This window comes from Lathyrus oleraceus, chromosome 7 (assembly GCF_024323335.1).
Source record: "Lathyrus oleraceus cultivar Zhongwan6 chromosome 7, CAAS_Psat_ZW6_1.0, whole genome shotgun sequence".
Taxonomy (NCBI): domain Eukaryota; kingdom Viridiplantae; phylum Streptophyta; class Magnoliopsida; order Fabales; family Fabaceae; genus Lathyrus; species Lathyrus oleraceus.
Window position 1 is genome coordinate 235970614 of NC_066585.1, and position 20558 is coordinate 235991171.

The window sequence follows — 20558 nt, forward strand, 5'->3', positions numbered from 1 at the left end:
TAAGAGTCAAGATTCCAAATGCTACTTATATCAAAGAAGTTTTTTGGAGCTCTCATTTGTATGATTGGATAAAATGTAATACTGATAGGACCTCAATTGGAGTTCCTAGTATTGCTAGATGTGGTAGAATTTTTAGAAATTCTAATGGAGATCACCTTGGGAGTTTTTCCTTCAAGATCGAAAGTGAAAATACTTTTGTGGTCGAGCTTACTGATGCAATGATAGCAATTGAGATAACTTCTTCCAATATTTGATCTAAACTTTGGTTGGAATTAGACTCCACATTGATCATCGTGACCCGAGTAATCCTACAATTCTTTAGAATATAAGAAATAAATGACTCAACTATTTGCACCTCACCAATTCTATGAGTTTCATTGCAACTCATATCTTTTACAAAGATAATCAATGCGCAAACACTCTTAACCTCCAAATAACTCGATTTACTTGGTGAGATTGTGCCCTAAAGAGATTTATGATCAATACTTTAGAAACAAGTCAAACTTCTTTAGTTTTAGATTTGTATTCTAAACATGATTTTAGTTTTTCTTTTTCTTTTCGTTTGTTTCCTTGTAAGCTCTCTTTTTATTAGTATATCTAGGGTGCTGTTTGCATCTTTTGAAAAAAAAAACAAAAAAAATAGGATCCAAATAATTTCTTATGTGTGTGGTTGTGGGGTCCAGTAAAGTTTTCCTTCCTCTCCATTTTTGGTCTTCAACCAAACAACGAGAAATACAAAAGCTTTTCCCTCGCACCAAAACCCCAACATCGAAACCCAAACCCATTGCGGAGGAGTGGCACCGTGGTAGCACCAACGAGCAAAACAACACCCAATTGCCGAGAACTTCAACTTCACCCACTCACGATAATGGCAATGGATGATTCACATTCATCTCTATTCAACTTAGGGATTTTAGACACTCTCACCCAAGACGAACTTCACGAAATCCTCGACAGCTACAACGCCTTCTGCAACGCCACGCAATCTCTTCTCGGCGGCGCCGGCGACCTCTCATACGGTGCTCAATTTGTTTCTCATGTTCACACCCTCTGCAAACACGGCCTCGAATCACTAGTTCGCGACCACTTTCTCAGAGTCTTAGAGGTGCGCGACAAAATATTTCATTACTGACATTACAAAGTTTGAATTTTTATTGAATATAGATCCCTTTGGTTACAGGAAACTTTTGAACGAAATGGGGCATCGAGGTTTTGGCGGCACTTTGTTCCTTACGCTGATTTTGTAGATTTGAACAAGAATGATGATATCAATGTGAGTATTTATGAACCTAACTTTTCAATTTGGTTGTGGATTGTACTTGTTACGCTACTCTATACAGCACCGGCATCTACGAAAAAGGCGTGTCAGTGTCTGTGTCGGACTCCTACACCGACACTTGTGATTACCTTTAATTTTTTCATTTTTTAAAATTATTACTAGTGTCAATGTCGGTGTCGTGTTCAGTTCAGGCTGTCTGTACTTATTCTTTTATGAAATAAAACAGATTGACGAGGATGAGATTGAGAGTGTGTTGTATAATGCTTTGGAGGAAATCTCTTTGGAGAAACAGTATCAGGAGAAGTGTCTGTTAATATTAGTCCATGCTTTACAATCTTTCAAGGATCAAATGTCAGAGGAAAAGCATGATTTTGAAGCAGAAAGAAATTACCTTACCTCTAAGTATCAATGGATTGTCTCTTCTGTGCTTATGGCTACACTTCCCCGGGTTTTCCCTGGTTTGTAAGCAGTTTGTTATTTTTTGTTTATGTGTAATAAGGGTTGCCATTTCATACTATAAATAAATTTATTGTTTTCAATTTTTTGATTATAGAATGTTGTCGATAATGCTCTTGTTTTCCACCACATGCCTAATTTTTCATCGAAATTTGCTGTCTTTAGGGCTAATATACAAATGATATAGGTTGGTACTTTGTGAAATTGTTTCTTTGATCTTCAAAGCACTATAGTTGTTCAAAAGTTTTGCTTTTTAGAAGTATAGTTACTAGCCTTCTTGTCATCACTAAACCTTTTTGATGATTTTTATGTGTGTGACATTTTATTTTTTCTAATTCGCCTTTCTATTTTCTCACTCTTGTTTGCTGTCATTAGTTATATTGCATTGGTATTTTAAAAGAAGGCTGGAGGAATTAAGTACAATCATGGACGGAGAGTTCACTGATGATGTATCTCAAAATAAGGATGGCATGGATTTAGATGAAAAAGGAAAAATATGCAACGAGGATGGTGAGATGGATGTTGATGAGTGTTATAGCAACCGTCGGTTCTCAGAAAACAGTAGACTGGTGAAGAATATTGGAAAAGTTGTTCTTGATCTCCGAAGCCTTGGATTTACTTCTATGGCCGAGGATGCTTATGCTTCTGCTATATTTTTACTATTAAAGGTAAGCATATGCTTATGAAATTCAAAATTTGGATCTTCCAGTTTTCCTCGGTCTCTTTTACGGTTTTGGCAATTTTGGTTTCATCTTTATGTTGCACTTATCATGTGTATATCTGTCTGAGTATAATCTTTTCGGGTCATTCGTTTGAATTACAGGCTAAAGTATATAATGTAGCCGGAGATGATTTTAGGAGTTCTATTTTACAATCTATTCAAAGCTGGATACAGGTTTGTAGTGCTTATATGTTGTGAATCTGTAAACCTTGAGTGCACACCTCTGTTAGCTTATATGGATAAACAAATGTTTTCATGATTCTAACATGTGATACCTGCAACTAAAATGATTCAGGCTGTTCCTCTCCAGTTTCTCCATGCCCTTCTTGTCTATCTCGGTGACTCTGTTAGTTATGAAAGTACTTCATCAGGTCTCAAATCACCTCTAGCGCCACAACCATCATCATTTTGTCCTGGAATTGATACTCCCTCTGAAAGTCTTGTCAGATGGAAGTTGCGGCTGGAATATTTTGCTTATGAAACGCTACAAGATTTAAGGATAGCCAAATTATTTGAGATAATTGTTGATTATCCCGATAGGTAATTTGTTAGTTGTAATTCCATGTTTTTCTTCTGGGTTTTCTGTTTGAAAATTAATTATTCTATTATGGCTTTTTCAATTGAATGGCTTTGTCAACCGCGCTGACACAAACATGTTTAGCTGTACACTTTAAGCTTGCTTTGCGTAAGTTTTGAACTCCAACACTAGGCACCAATGTGACAAACTAGTTCTTTGCTAGACCATATCTCATGTGTTTATGCAATTGTTTTTTGAGCATTTATTAATCTTTTCTTTCTGATGATACTTGAAGCTCTCCTGCAATTGAAGATTTGAAACTTTGTCTTGAATACACCGGACAACATTCAAAGCTGGTGGAGTCATTTATTTCTGCTCTGCGTTATCGCCTTCTTACTGCAGGCGCATCAACCAATGATATATTACACCAATATGTTTCGACTATTAAAGCTCTAAGGACAATAGATCCTGCGGGTGTTTTCCTTGAGGCAGTTGGTGAACCAATAAGGGATTATTTAAGAGGAAGGAGAGATACAATAAAATGCATAGTGACCATGCTTACAGATGGGACGGGTGGTTCATCAAGTGCATCCGGAAATCCTGGAGATAGTCTTCTTGAAGAGTTGAACAGAGATGAAGAAATTCAAGAGAATTTTGGTATTGATGATGACTTCAACACTGATGATAGGCAAGCATGGATCAACGCCACACGGTATATTTATATTATGGATTTTGATTAACAGTTTTCGCCTCTCTTTCTGATGTGGTCTGCCTGCCAGGTCATGAAATTGATGTTTCTTCTAAATGGGCTTTTCCAAGCAGATGGCAACCTGACCCTGTGGAAGCAGATCCATTGAAGGGAAGCAGAAACCAAAGGAAGGTTGACATACTTGGGATGATTGTTGGCATAATTGGTTCAAAAGATCAATTAGTTCATGAATATCGAACTATGCTTGCTGAGAAACTTTTAAATAAATCTGATTATGATATTGACTCAGAGATACGTACTCTAGAACTCCTTAAGGTGCTTGTTCATATAAAACCCGTGTTGCCTTTTTGTATGACTAAATATGTTGTTAATATTTATAGTTTTTGTGTGTGTAATTCTTTGTTTCTTCAGATACACTTCGGAGAGAGCAGCCTACAAAAATGTGAGATTATGCTGAACGATCTAATTGGCTCAAAGAGAGTCAATACTAACATTAAAGCTACCATAAGTCAGCCATCTCAATCAAGTAATTTCCAAGTTCGAATGTCCATTATTTGTGATCATTGCCGAAGATATTTTTAACTATTATCTGCTTCAATTCTTTTTCACCGAAATTTGGGTTATGCCCTCTTAGGTGTTGAGGTTGAAGACAATGCAATATCCATGGATAAAATAGCTGCGACAATCATATCTTCTAATTTCTGGCCTCCAATACAGGTATCTAGATAAAATTATATTATTGATCATTTTTTGAATTTCAGATAATACGAAAAAGTAATTTATTTATGTTATGACTTAGATTATTTCTTCTGATTCTGACTACTCAGCCTGTATGTTATACTCAGGTTCATTAATATCATTTCTTAGACGAAAATACCAATATATGATCTTCAATTAGATTTTGTTTACTATTTATATGTGCTCATCACTGCCTAGCTGTACTCAATGGCTCCTTTTTTTTACTGTATAAATAAAGACTCCTTTTTACTGATTTTTGTTTAATAAGAATCACTTCTACACTTGAGAGGCAGGGATTGTAATTGACCTCCTTACACTACATTTGAAATTTCAGGGTTCTCATGTTACTCAATAGTCAATACTGTAGTTTGTAAATACAAAATCATTTTAGGAAACTCAATACTCACCTTACCTTAAGTAATTCTAATCCAAAGTTTGAGCAAACTTTTCGTGTACTTGCAACTCATTATGTCAAATATTCTATTGCCTTATTTGTCTTGCCTATTCTAGGAATGTTAATACATACAATTAAGAAGACACTTTAATTCCTAATTCACACATCCCCTTAAATTGATGCACACGGTCAAGGAGCATCAGTTTGCTAACAAGAAACTGATGGCGCCAGTGAGTAACATCCATGACAAGAATATCCATAACCAGAAATTGAGTAGTGATGTAAGGGATTGATATGGTTATCATATGCCTTTGTGATATAATGACAATCTACTTCAATATGTTTGCCCGCTCATGAAAAACTAGCCTTGCAACAATTTGAATAACACTTTTATTGTCAACATAGAGAGAGAGAGACACTACCAACGAGCTGCCGAAATTATAAAGGATCGGTCAAAAGGTCATCCTCATCATGGTGGTATTTAACATTAACTTCAGGAGGGGTTAACTGATTGGAGACCATAGGAATTAGGTCGGTGGCATACTTATGCTGATTGAGAAGTATACCCTTGGAGGTAGTACGAACCTCAGCCAAGAAAATGATGCAAATTACCTAGGTCTGTCATATGAAATGAGGTTTGTAATTGCTTTTTAAGCTCTTGAACGAATGCCTAATCCCAACCAATAATAACCATATCATCAATGTAAAGAAGGAGAAGAACAATGCCCGTAGATGTGCGGTGAATGAACAAAGGAGTCGTATTGACTTTGAGTAAAAGAGAACCTAAGTAGATTGGAACCTAATTCTCATGCCAACCTCTAGGAGCCTGTTTCAAATCATACAAGAATCGTTTGAGCTTGCACACACATGTGCAAATTTCTCAACATAATCAGTCCCACACCCCTTCTAAATCTCTAAGTCTTTTTTTGGGAGTTAGGAGGGGAAGGGAAGGGAGGAGTTTTAAAAATAAGAAGGATTGGGTGAAAAGAATAGAAAGATTTTGGTTGGGAGGGTTTTGGAGGGTTTGTTTTTCTTCACAACACCAAAAATCCCTTAATTTTGGGGAACTCAAAATTTGTATTGGAGGAGGGTTTTGAAGGGTTTAGACAAATTGTTCAAATATAACTTTTGTTGTTATAGTATTTAAAAAGTAAAAAATACATTAATGATAAACATTGTTTTATCATTCTAAACACAATCTTTTTTTCAAAAAATGTTAAAAATTTCTTTATATTTAAAAAAAAAATCATTTTTCGAAGCTCTCCCTTCCCCTCCAAACTCCCAAACAAAGCCTAAGGCAACTAGTCTAGCCTTGTAGCGGTTGAGGGAACCATCATAATTTAGTTTCACACATAATACACTCATCTGCATTGAATGTATAAGGAGGGCAAGAGACAATATCCCATGTGATTTTTTTGAAGAGCTTGGAGTTCATCTTGCATTGTTTTTATCCAACACACATCCTTAACTGCCTGTGAATAACATTTTGGAATAGATACGTCGGATAGAGTAGCAGTAAGAAACAGCTGATAAATCATACCTATGTGGGGAAAATCTACCAGGTGGGCAAATCACTCTAGCATGGCCGTAGTGCCACTGGCACACGTTGAGGCGGCAAATCAGTGTCGGGAAGAGGAGTAGGAGCATAGGTGGCAAATCAGTATTGGGAAGAGGAGTAGGAGCATAGTCAAACGGTTCACAATTCGCTTCTGTACATGGGGTATACATTGTTGATGTAGCCCTTCATCTTTTTCTCAGTAAAAATAAAACCCTTCATCTTTAGCTGCTAGTCCCACACCAAAACATCTCAAAAATCGAGAGATAAGATAGCACATGTGATTTGTCAAATATGAGATATACTAGTTGCAGCTAGTCCCACATCAAATATTTAGAAAACACTGAAAGGTAAAAAAATGAGCTATAAATGTAGAAGCATACTACTTGGTCTAATGAGTAACAAAAAGAAAAACATTGTGATTTTATTGGTGGGTTCATTGACATTTCACTTCACTTCTTCCAAAGAGGTAACCACTTCCCTATACCAAGCGACTTCTTTGCGAGTATTCATGAATCAAATTGCAAAAGTACCCCAAATCTGTACCTGTACCCCCCAATAGTGAACCATTTTAGAAATGACATTTTTATTTTCCAATAAACCATTTTCAAATAAATGACAAACCACAGAATTTGAATGACCAAATAATTTTAGAAAAGGTATTTTTATTTCCCAGTAAACCATTTTCAGAAAAATGAAACAAACCACCAGAATTTAATGGCCCAATTTTTGATGCCATCCTCGTACAAATTAAAAACACAATTGTAAACAACACACAAATGATTAGAATAAACTCAAGTGGAAATAGTATATCCACTTTAGGCCCATTAGCAATCACTTTCCACCACATCACACGACATCCGGCCTGAGAAAAGTTAACACTACAATTGTTTGTCCACTAATTTACCAACATGCAGTAAATTGGAAGCTAGCTTAGTTGATACAAAAACATTCTGAAAATCAGAGTTTATGGCATCAACAATAGTGATAGGAAGAGTATTACCATCAACGATTTGGATTTTCAAAGTACCATAGTAAGAATGTGTATTATGCAAATATTCAGAAGAATTCGTCATATGATTGGATGCGCCGGAATCAAGAAATCATGGATGAGAAACATTAGATGACTTGCCCTGAATGGCATGCCCAAGGCTGAAAGGGAAGGGCTGAAAGTACCATTTGTTGAATCATATCAGGCTGTAGAGCACTACCATCAGATGCATAATTGGCGTAAAGGCAAGCTGTTGAGCTGGTAGTGGCATTAAATGCCCGCACATCAAGTTGTTTTGGTTTTGGGGAATGTGTGGGACAATCAGAGGTGATAGACCCTGCTGCTTGCAATTTTTGCTAAATTTCAAGCTGCAACTACGGTCAACATGTCTAAATTGTTTACAAGAACATTGGACCTTGTCGCATATTAGGACCTTTACCTCTACTCTGGTCATATCCAACCATCACAGGTACATTACGGGCAGCATCATAAGACATGGTATCAGCTTGTTCGATCAAACCTGTGAAGCCTTGATTGCGATCACAATCATTTTCTCGCTGATCTGCAAGAACATGATTCTTGGTTCTCGCTGGTCGTTACTGTTTGGTTCTCGCTAACATGCACGATCTTGATTTTTAGTTCTCGTTGTTGTTCAATCTTAGTTCTGGATTCTCGCTGTTTCTCGGTCCCGATTTTGCGCTTGGTTCTCACTACTTGGTTGCAACTCTCTTTATTGTTTTCGTTGCTGCTGCTCGACCGTGATTGTGTGAATCAGGAGTTAATGTATCCTTAAATATCAACATTCTTAGAATAGGCTAGATAAACCAGGCAAGAAAATATTTGACATGACAATGCTCTTACCATTATTTTATAGAAAGAATAACAGTGCAGAAGAGCATCAAGCCATTTCTTTTGACAACTATTTGCTATGTATATGCAAGAAGTTGATGCTGCACAGGATTACAAACCTCTCTTTCAGAGAAGGAAATTAAAAACACATTATATAAGGTCTAAAATTTTGATTGCTTCTTTTCAAGAAGCTTAAACAGTTTCCAAATTTCTTGATATTCCGTTTCCTTGTTATTCCATGTAAACTCATGGAGAGTTTCTTCAAACTAACTAGAATTTTATAATATATCAGTTATATTCTCTTGAAGTTTAATTAGCTCTGTGAACTGGTCCAAAACAGGGAAATTATGGGAGAATTTTCTATATATTAATTTTACTCTGGAATGAAGTTACGATTCACAATTACAACTTTTAGAAAACCGACACAAATTACACAAACAAAAAGACAAGGACCAGTTTGGTTCCTCCTAAGAATTCGTGAGTCTGGATCTCTCCCTTCCCAAATGTTCCAAAATCGAATCTCTCCCACTTACCACTCAACAACATCTCAATAATCCCTTTCTCGCTGACCGCTTTCCTATTTATCCCGAACATAAACACCCTATTAAAACATAACTTAATTAACATAACTACTCCTAATATAATAGTTAGCACCTGTACCACAAACCATAACTGACCAAAGTGAGTTTTTAATGTTTATGTTCTGCAGAAATATATTTTTATCACTTACATAATTATCCGGCAAACTGTCTACTCTGTTCAATAAAATGAATTGTTCAACAAAATAATATTTCTACCACTTGCATTATCATCCGGCAAAGCTGTACTCTGTTCTACGATTGATTTTGAAGTGAATTACAGGATGAGCCCCTCAACCTGCCTGAACATGTTGACCAGCTTCTCTCTGATTATGCCAAGAGATTTAGTGAAATCAAAACACCACGTAAGCTTCAGTGGAAAAAAAGTCTTGGTACTGTCAAGGTTAGTTGGTCAATTTTCTTAATTGTTTTCAGATCCCATTGTCTGGACTCTGGAGATATTTAGCACAATTTTTTGAATTTGATTAGTAGTGTTGTCGCTACCCACCTTATACAGTTTTGGCTCTAAATTTTCTCTTAATATTGTCATGTCCAATGGTATAGCTGGAGTTGCAGTTTGAAGATAGGGTAGTTGAATTCACAGTAGCCCCTGTTCTTGCATCTATCATTATGAAATTTCAAGATCAAACGAGGTATACTCACAATCTATCTATAGCTTTCGTCTTTTGTTTTGACTGTAGTGTAATATTATGTTTCTGCTTTCAGTTGGACCTCAAAAAATCTCGCGGCTGCTATTGGGATACCTGTGGATGTATTAAATAAGAGAATAAATTTTTGGATAAGCAAGGTAGGTCTGATACATTTTGGTATTAGTAAATTATTGTCGTATGGTTATTTTTAGTTTGTGAGACAAAAACTATTATCGCTTGTTCAATCGGGAGACTTCTGTTGGCTTGTCCAAATAAAAAAATTAGTTATTTTGCATTTTCATAGATGGTAATGTTAATTTATGTATAATCATTCTTATCTTTCAATAGCATGTCTTGCGGTTCAATGTTTAAAACTGCAAGTGTTAAATTTAGTAGTGAAGATGTGTAACTTCACTCCCTGTCTACTTGTACACAGGGAATAATTTCAGAGTCGCCAGGGGGAGATTCCCCTGACCATGTATACACCATTATGGAAAACATGGGTGAGACGAGTAAGAATGGAGGAGGCAATGGCATTCCTCAGGATCTTCTTGGAGGCGATGAGGAGGAAGACGGATCTGTGGCCTCGGTAGAAAATCAACTTCTGAAAGAGATGACTGTGTATGAGGTAAATGACAAAAAGAGTTTTTTTCATGAAGTTTATATGGTAATAACTTTTAGTTGATATTTTTGACTTTCTATCATATTTTTAATCAATTATAAAACTTTTAACTACCAACATTTGAGAGTCTTTGTAATGCAAGCTATTTAACATGTATTGTTTTTATGGCAGAAATTTATCTTGGGGATGCTCACAAACTTTGGTAACATGGCATTAGATCGCATTCACAATACTCTCAAGGTAAGAATGGTTTTTCACCTTTCGATCCTTGAACCATAAAAACGGTGTTTTAGACATTTATAAATTGTTTTGGACACACATAACATGATCAACAATGTGATTCTTTCTATTACCGCAGATGTTTTGTGTTGCTGATCCCCCGTATGACAAATCACTCCAACAACTACAAAGCTTTTTATCTGGTCTAGTCTCAGAGGAGAAGTTAGAACTTCGGGATGGAGTGTACTTTCTAAAGAAGTAGTGAGCTTATGGAACTGAAATCATCATCTTTTGGCCATAACTTTTAAGCAAAAAAAAAAGGTGAATTTCCAAAATGGTTTTCAGAACCTGAATTTCTTTAAATTGTCATTTTTGTTTGTTTCCCTTGTCCTTAATTCATCATCACACAAATTTCTATTGAGTAAATAAGCATCTCAGTCCTTGAAAAATGTAAACATCAATAAATATATTCCTCAAATTTATAAAATATCACTTCAGCCTCTTAAATTAAAAAATATCAATTAATTTAGTGCCTATATCAAAATATTTCTTTAACAAACATCTCTAAAAACTACTCCAAAAACAATCAAGTAAGTCTTATCCCACTAGGTGGAGTCGGCTACATGGATCACTTCCGTCATAATATTCTATTCAGGACCATACTTCTATCCAAATCGTTAATCTCTAGATTTTTTTTAATAACTTTTCTTATAATTTTTTTAGGTCTTCTTCTATTTCTAGCTGTTTGACTTCTCTCCATCTGATCTAATCTTCTTACATCAGAATCTACGGATCTTCTCTCCATATGTCCAAACACTTAAGTCTATTTTCCATCATCCTTTCTAATATATTATTATATGTAAAAAACATGTATCTCGGTGCTAGTTCTTGAATGTGTTTTGTGAGGACATCCAAAATTAAGATTAAAAGATAGGGGTTTAGGATAGGGGTTTAGGGTTGCACTTTGATGCAAACCTGTTGTAATCGGAAAATTGTCCTTCTCTTCGTCCCGTGCCCGCACACTAGTCGATATCCCTTTATACATATCTTAGATAGCTCGAATATATGCAACTCAAACTCCTTTCTTCTCTTCGGCTTTGTACAAAATCTTTTTAGACACTCTATCACACGCTTTCTCCAAGTTAATAAAAATTAAATCTTGTCGGTCCATTTGATTTTGCTCCATCACACGTCTTAATAGATAAATCCCTGACTTGAGTAGGGTCTCGCTAAATCAAGACAAACATTAAACTTTTGAAGAAATAAAGAACAAGGTTGACCGACATTGTTCAATTTAAAGGACTAAATTACCATTTCCTAAATTTCAATGATTAAAATGCATAGTCACTCAATTTCCGTCATTGCATCCATCATGACTATCCATATCTTCATTGATTGTTGCTATCATTGAGTGTTATTATCATACTTTTGGACTTTAATGAACAGGTTCTGATTATATAATTTGCTGTAAACTTTGAAGGTAGACAGCAACTTGAGTTCCCCTTATTTTGTTGCCATGTATGTGTTGTTGCCATGAGGAAACTGACACTTGGCATGGGTGAATAAAAATGTGAAGCTTTTATTGAACTGCTTGAGACATGAGATAACATGGCTTATGATATGCTTCATCCACACGTTGCAATCTAGAGTTGACACTAACCAAAGTACTCAAACATTCATCTTTCCTCTGTCGGATTATTTTCCAAACATGCACCTTTTATGATAATTTTAATTAATTTTCAACGTGCCACCTGTCTGAATTTGTAGGACTTGTTTAGCCTAATAGGAAAACTCATCTATCTTTATTGGTTTTTGTACATAACATAGATATGTTGTATGACATTTTTAATCTATATATATATATAGCTCTGTTCAGTTTTAGGCCCACAGTGATTCATTATTCATTGTTGTAGCTGGCTATCACTGTAAAATTTGAATGATTAGTAACATTATGTCAATGGCAAATTGCTGGTGGTTGATTGTTAGTATATATTTATATTTTTGTCAGGACGTGAATTCAACCTCCAACTGCTTTTAACCTTTAACTCAACTGTTTAAAGCCAGTTGAGTTATCCCTCCCACCCTCTTATTACTCTTTCTTCTCTTTCAAATATTTGACATTCAAGATTTTTCATGAGAATTAAGAAAATATAACCATATTTAGTTAATTATTCTAAATTCAAATAGTTAATCATATAAATTGATATTTTCGCTCTACAAAAATGTTAAAATTAAGAAAAAGATATGTTAGATACATACCAAGAATCTACGTTAGAGAAAAATATATGCACAAACTGTTATATTAAAATGAGTGAAAGTGTAAAACACTTATCTATTAGAAGGATTTGAGATTTCGTGTATGTTTGTCTTCACATTTGAAATAAATTGATTTGGGATGTATAGCGTGTGCTTGAGAAAAAAATATTGATTTTGAATGAGGTGATTATTTAGAATTGATTTTAAATAAAAATAATTTATGTTTGGATATTTTAATATAAAAATTATTGTTTAAATTTAAAATTTACAAATTCTATTTTAAAGTAGAATAAACTATGGAGGCAAAATTAAAACGTCAAAATCATTGAAAAAATAACTCTACACTTTTAGAATTTTTCTTATAAAATAACTCTACACTTTTACAGGGACGAAGTCAGAAATTTTGAGTAGTGGGGTCAAAGTTTTCTATGTGGAAAAATAATTTGTATTGGTTGACAAGGATTCTTTTGCAAATAATATCTTTTAATTTCATCTCTATCATTTGGATGATAATCTGACATTTTTGGCCTTAAACCGGGATTGTTAGGAAGTTTTTCCAATTCAAACTCCAAAAACCTTTTTTCATGGGAGGACCCTCTTTTGAAATATTTTTCCATTGCTTATTACTAAAAACAAAACAAAAAATCACAATTAAAATCATATTCAGAAAATTCATAATAATACTATAAAATTGATACAAATACAACAATGTCAAACCAACACTACAAAATTCTAAATAAATTTTCTGACATTATCACAATCTCAAGTTCAATAAAGTAATAATATATTTTTGACTCTTATTACAATAATAAAAATAAATTATAAACTTATAAAGATTAAAATTAAAAAATTTATCTTTTAAAAGTATAACAATGGAGAAGAAGTTAGAAACAGAGAATAAGGAGTGAGAGAAACAAGAATATGAAAAGTGATTTGTTTCTATTTGAAAAGACTAAAAGAGAATGAATAAGAATATGAAAAGAAATAAGAATTAAATTTGTTTCTATTTGAAAAGAGTAGAAGAGAATGAATAGGAATATGAAAAGAAATAGGAATTAAATTTTGTAATTTTATTTAAAAATTTATTTTATTTTAAATGTAGATAGACGTGTATGATACTCCGATACTCCGTATCTTTTTATTAAGTGGGACCATTATTATTTTTTCTTCATAATTTTCAATATATTAAATATATTAATATATTATTTATATTATTAAATATTAATCAATGATAAATGTGGTGGGGGCATTAGCCCGCACTTTTAGAATTTAGAATTTCTTTCAAAAGTTAACCAAACCTACATACTCCGTGCGTAACTTATTTAGAATAAAAAAAATATTATAAAATGAATATTCCATTTTAATTTTCAATACATTTTTTCTTCAATTTTATTATTTAATTAATATTACTTTCATCATTCTTAGTATTTGACGAGTATACTTTAGTAAAAATATAATTATCTTTTTCTCATGTATTTTTTTTTTAATTTATGTGAAATGATAAACTGAATCATTTCTCGTAGAAAGGTAAGAAATACAATTTATTTTGATAGGTTTGATTGCACTAAATATAATTGATTCTGTATTTTTAAAATTAGTTCTATTTGAAAATATGTTTGATTGCACTCAAATATAATTAATTCTGTTTTCTAAAAATTAATTTTATTCGAAAATCCTATTTGTTGTTTTTGAATTTAGATGCAGTTTTTATATTAAAATTTAGTGTTCAATTTACTTTTACAAGAATTTATTCAAATATAAATCATTCTATCTTCAACTTATTTTTAATCATGATTAATTTTACATAATTAATTTAATTAGAATCAATTATTGCAGAATCAAACAAACGCTTAACTATGTGAGGAACTTTGTACTTCAAATCACGAGAGAAGTTTATCCTAAAAAATCATTGAAGAAAGTAGTCTAGTTATGAAGGACTGTGATACTCTAAAATAAAATATAAAATGTGCTGGAAAACATCTTTCCTTCAAGTGAAATCTTACTTTCAAAATACAGATCAGTCATCACACTATTTTTATCTCAATGCAAATATAAATGATTATAAAAACTTCTTATTAATTTTTTTTAGCATTTTCATTCCAATTATGTCAAACACTTTACATTAATATGGTCCATATTATATAATGGATTACTTTTTTCACCTTTAAGTGTGCATTTTCACTACCGTAAAAAATCACAAATGTCTCTAATATCTAAAAATACATTTTTAGACATCTTTTTTTTACACTTCTTAGCACAAATTGATGAGACAATCTATTTTGCCAAAATTTAATCCGGAGATGTATCTCCGTATGCATAAAAGATGAATCAAGAGATGCATCTCCGTAAACAACATTTAATCCGAAGATGTGCTTGATCCTTTAGCTTATATGGCTTTCTGAGCTTTTACAACCTCATCAAATCTGATTTTCTCTTCTCTCTTTTACTTCTTCACGAGCTTGCTAATCTCTTTTGCAAAGCCTCTCCTTAAATTCTTATCTTGCTTTGACTTGCCCATACTACTTGAAAAGAAAAGTTTAGAAGAAGAGGAATGTGATCTTGTTGATAATGCAAGTCTGCTCTTTATAGATCGTTTGGGATAAAGCGTGGGCTGTCTTGATATATGTGCCCCAACGGACGCAAGAAAGAGAAGCTAGTCTTGATCTTCAAGCACGTCTTCCCAGTTTTGATCCCTACTCACCCGTGGTTAGTTGTCACAACCATGATTTGACCACCTTGAAAATTGAAGACGCTTTTATCAACCTTCTAGCTATTTTTTCAAAAGGTTCTTTGACTAAGGAGAAGTAAAGGCTGATTTTAATTCAGAATTATGTTTTCCATACATTTTTTTCTTCAGTATCTTTTCTTTTCCCTATCTTTTTGTTGATGACAAAAGAAGGAGAGATAAAGAGTATTTAAGCAACCTGAATTTGATGAATATTCTACTGCTCCTTAATCTCTGAAGATTAATTTTATTATGCTATTAAAGAAGTTTAATTAACACAGATATGACTTATGTGGAGCTTACAAACCTCACCCTCTGGAATATTAGACTCTGGGGAAGCTTACAAACCTCTGATCCTGAAGTCAACATGTTAATTAAATCAACAACCATTGTTCCTAAATACTTATTTTTGTCATCATAAAAAAAGGGAAGAATGTTGGAACAAAAATGGTTGATACCATATCCATTGGATTTTGATGATAACAAAGTATTTAAAGAACAATAGGATATTCTAGCATCTGTTCAAGTGTGCATGAATATAATCATTAAGAACAGATGAAGATATGTTTGAGGAGTCTGAAGATCAGACTCTGCCTCTGAAGATCACTTCTGAAGACTCTGCCTCTGATGGAGATCGAAACTCTGAAGAAGTTAACTCTAAAAAAAAGTTAGCCTCTGGTGGCCCAGACTCTAATGCTTCAGAAGTCAAGAAGTGGACTATGATGTGATCAACCTCTAAAGAGGCATCTCTGAAGGAAATTCAGCCTCTGAAACAGAAGCTTTTCTACCAAGTCAACCTTGACAGGCTCAAAGACTTTTTGATCACGTGAAGACATAAGGAAAAATCTCTTCTTGGATGCCTGAGCCTCAATGGAAAATTCCTCTTACAGAAAGGTGCTTTGTTGATATGTCTAATCAAGTACAAAGCTAGCCCAACCTTTTGGTAAAAGTCTCCAACGTCTCTTTTCCCTCTCTATTTAAGGAGCTGCAGTGCTGAAGAAGAAGACTACTAAGCTTCAACGCAACACTGCTACAGACTCTGATCATTGACATTCAAAGAGAAGCCACCCTTTCAAATTTATTATACTTAGAACATCTTCACTCTTGTATATTTTAGAAGTTCTTAAGTCTTACAGTCGTTCTAAGTTGTATTCTATCTACACCTCTAATTGTATATCAAGTGTAGTTGTTATCCAAATCTCTTAACAATTTATTATAGAGTCATAAGTCCTTACTTGTGTGCTTGAGCATTGAAAGTCTCTTACTTGTGTGTTTGAGCAAATGAAGTCTTTAGCTTGTGTGTTAAAGTAAGAAAGTCTTGAGCTAGTGTGCTTGAGCAAGGAAGTCTCAGACTTGTGTGTTTGAGCAAGAAAGTCTTATACTTGTGTGCGTAAGCAAAATAAGTCTCTTGCTTGTGTGCTTGAACATTTGTAATCAGTTTGGTTATAGTGGAAATCCCTTGAAAGTACAAGGGGACTAGACTACTCTCAGGTTGTGAGAGGAACCGGGATAACTACTTGTGTCTCTTCCTTTACTTTACCTGCTTCTGCTCTTAAATATTCTGATGCTGTCAACTCTGATTCTTCAAGTCAGATTCTGGTTCAGAATCTGATAAAGACCTTCAGAAGCTATCCAAGCTTTTCTGAGTCAGACTCTGAACTAAGAGTTCAGACTCTGTCTGAAAAACTATCAAAAGCAGAAGAAGAAAATGCTTGAAAAGAGAAAAAGCCAACACAATTCAACCCCCCTTTCTTGTATTTTTCTCACCTTCAATATTCCCTTCCTAACCATATAGAAGGACATCCTTTAAATGATCAAAAGATCTTTGTAAAGAGCTCAACAAGTGTAGAGCCTTCTCTTCATCGTCAAGGTTCACCTTAATATTTAGCTAGTCATCATTAATTTTGTGAATTTTTGTCAATTGCTACGCAATACATTTGTTATCCACCATCCAAAATGAGCCGAGTTGTTGTTTCAGACATAACATATGAGTCAAAGACTTAGAGATGTACAATGATTCAAGTTTGACCCACATTTCCTCCGTGATTTTCTCCATTGTGACTTTTCTAAATTTTTTATCTTCAAGACACAAGATAAAGACTCTCCTGATCTTATCCACTATCTTAGTCTTCTTCACGTGTGTCAAGTTTATTGGCATTAAAGTCGTAGCTTTCAATGTTTCTGCACACTTTTGTTGAATCATGATTGCTTACCGTTTTACTTTCCACGATCCAAAATCATTGTCTATGAAAAACAACTCGATATCTTATTTAAAACTCATATGCTCACTTGTAAACCTAGACCCCTTTGTCTCATAGTGGACACCACTTGTTCTAAAAAATTAATGATTAAACATAAAAAAAATGATGTGAAAAATTAAAGAACTAACACAAAAATGATGTGTGAAAAAATATAATGTGAAAACAAAGTCACAACAACAAGAATATGATAAAGAGTCAATTCACCTAAAATGTTTACTCAATTAGATCCAAAATGATATACTCTTGAAAAAAAAAACATATCTCTGAGTTTTCAGTAAGAGATTATAAATGAGTTAAAAAAAATAACTCTCAATTTATTAGAACTATCTTCTTTTTTCTCTTACTAAATTGTGAGCCAATATCTTCTACTCTTAACAATACATGAATCACACGATTCCATAATATTTAAAAATATTTTTCAATCCTAAGATATCTCAAAAGATCTTTTAATTCCGATGATTCAAATTTTTCAAGAATGCATTATATCTCTAAGAATGCCGTTACCATGAGTTTTCAGATAAATTAGTTTACACCTCCACAGTCATAAAACTCTACTAACTAACTATTTTACTTATTTTTTAAAAATCACCTAATTTTTTTCTCTAGTGAACAAAACTTCGAAAAATAACACCATAATTGGTACTAACATTCATGATTCCATCCAAATCCACAAATCCACACTATCGCTTATGTGTATTTCCAGTCAAACAAACTAGTAACAGAAAACTATACATAATTAAATCAAATTAAATGACATATAAAAATTTCAAAGAATGACCGTTACACTAAGAAACTTTTGAATCTAAAGCCACACTTTCAAAAGAGTTACAACAACACTTTGAAAATTTCAACACACAAAAAAGACTAAAATGGCAACAGCACCAGAAGAAGAGTACTTGCAACAGCTCCGATCCAGAGCAACAGAGCTTTTCATCAGAGAAGAATGGAACCATTCAATCGAAGCTTATTCCCAATTCATCACCCTCTGCACCCACCATCTCTCTCTTCCTCAATCTCATTCCAGTTCACTCAAGCTTCGCAAATCCCTCTGCATAGCCCTATGCAACCGAGCAGAAGCGAAATCAAGATTGCGCGAATTCAACTCCGCCTTGCAAGATTGTGATGACGCTTTGCAAGTTGATGGGTCTCATTTCAAAACCCTAGTTTGCAAAGGTAAGATTTTGCTTTCGCTTAGTAGGTACTCTACGGCTCTTCATTGCTTTAAAATGGCTCTGCTTGATCCTCAAGCGAATGGGAATGATGATTTTCTTGGGTTTTGGCAAAAATGTAGAAAGTTTGAATCTTTATCAAGAACTGGGTTTCTTGATCTTTCTGATTGGGTTTCGAATGGGTTTCCGGGTAAGGCTCCTGAGCTTGCTGAATATATTGGTGATGTTCAGATTAGAAAATCTGAAATTAGTGGGCGTGGGGTTTTCGTTACTAAGGATATTGACGCAGGGTCTTTGATCTTGATTACGAAGGCGATTGCGATGGAGAGGAGTTTATTGGCAGGTAAAGATTTGTGTGAAGATACGCAGTTAGTTATGTGGAAGAATTTCGTTGATAAAGTTATAGAGTTGGTTAGAAAATGTCATAAAACTAGGGATTTGATTGAGAAATTGTCAATTGGGGGAAAGGAGGACGAACTCGATGTGCCTGATGTAGATCTCTTTAGGCCTGAGAGTATTGGTGAAATGAATTCACGCGAGGAAATTGATATGGTTAAGTTATTGGCTATATTGGATGTTAATTCTCTTACCGAGGAGGCGGTTTCAGCCAATGTTTTGAGGAAGAACAATGATTGCTATGGTGTTGGGCTATGGTTGCTTCCTTCATTCATCAATCACTCGTGTTCGCCTAATGTGAGGCGTTTGCATGTCGGGGATTATTTAATAGTTCATGCTTCGAGAGATTTGAAAGCGGATGAAGAGCTAACTTTTGCTTATTATGATCCACTTTGTCCCTTGAGCAAGAGAAGAGATATGTCTGTGACATGGGGGATTCAATGCAGGTGTAAGAGGTGTAAGTTTGAGGTGGATATCTTGTACTACAAGAAAGAGTTGAAGGAGATTGAGATTGGTATTGAAAAAGGGATGGATGTTGGTAGTTTGGTCTATAAACTCGAGGAGCAAATGAAGAGATGGAAGATAAGAGCGAAAGAGAAGGGATACATGAGGGCTTCGTTTTGGTCGTTGTATTCAGAGACGTATGGTTCGGAGAAGTGTATGAAAAAATGGGGAAGGAGAATTCCGATATTGGATGCAGTGGTCGATAGCGTCACAGATGCAGTGGGAAGTGATCACAGGGTGCTTAAGATTCTGAATGAGGAGATGAAGAAAAAAGCTAGTGGTAGTAGTGGTGATGGAAATTTGGAGATGGAGAAAGTTTTCAGGTTAGCAAGAGAAGTATATGGAAAGGTAATGAAAAAGCATGCAATGAGGAAATTGCTTGAGCTTTGCAATGCTGATTGATTCATTCATTATTAGGATTCATTAACAGTTAGTTCTTTATCAATTTTCTTTTTCATTTGATGTATTCTTTATTGACTTGTAATGTAAGCAAGAGTTTGTTTCATGCCTTGATCAACTCAAGTTGTTTATGGCTACCACCAATGATGTGAAATTCAATGTTATCAATTGATAATCTAATTTAAATTAATTGTATTCTGCTCAATCTTCATTTTTCAACAATTTAGCCAAATTAAGACTGCTGAGAATTTCAGTGTCCTGCAATCAAAGCAAGTTTTTGGAAGTTTGCAGCCTACAAAGCCAAATATATTTTGTATATCAAATAATGATCAAACTTTTTTAAGCAACAAAATGTTTAGATATATGTAGACCCCTATCAATCACATATCTAACTTTTGTCATAAATGTGGAAGTATTGGTGTTGGCTGGAAATTAAATCAAGTGAATACTAGAAGATTATAGAAACATGATGTGTTCTAATTTGTCATTAAGCAAAATCATTTTGCTTGACTAGTATTTTCTTATTTATTAAGTTTCTTGAATATTAAGCTCTTAAATAGCGTCCACATT

General features: G+C 34.1%; 2 protein-coding genes across 5 annotated transcripts; both read left to right on the forward strand.

Moving 5' to 3' along the window:
* The first annotated feature begins 638 nt into the window (after positions 1-638).
* On the forward strand, positions 639-12159 carry LOC127101402 (anaphase-promoting complex subunit 2). 4 transcript variants are annotated; one of them, XM_051038812.1, is made up of 17 exons: positions 639-1105; positions 1181-1273; positions 1506-1737; positions 2111-2403; positions 2559-2630; positions 2752-2996; positions 3269-3685; positions 3796-3997; positions 4094-4208; positions 4317-4399; positions 9071-9190; positions 9352-9440; positions 9514-9595; positions 9874-10065; positions 10231-10299; positions 10418-10599; positions 11725-12159. In XM_051038812.1, exons 1-16 carry the CDS (start codon positions 869-871, stop codon positions 10538-10540), a joined length of 2664 nt encoding a protein of 887 aa, XP_050894769.1. In that variant the 5' UTR covers positions 639-868; the 3' UTR covers positions 10541-10599; positions 11725-12159. The 4 variants fall into 4 exon arrangements, with proteins under 4 accessions (XP_050894769.1, XP_050894767.1, XP_050894770.1 ...); XM_051038810.1 differs by having other exon boundaries at positions 11759-12159; XM_051038813.1 differs by having other exon boundaries at positions 10418-10595; positions 11756-12159.
* A 6095-nt stretch (positions 12160-18254) lies between these two features.
* LOC127106705 (methyltransferase FGSG_00040) lies at positions 18255-20174 on the forward strand. The gene has a single exon (XM_051044014.1). The coding sequence runs from the start codon at positions 18390-18392 to the stop codon at positions 19989-19991; it is 1602 nt and encodes a 533-aa protein (XP_050899971.1). The 5' UTR covers positions 18255-18389; the 3' UTR covers positions 19992-20174.
* Positions 20175-20558: the final 384 nt, after the last annotated feature.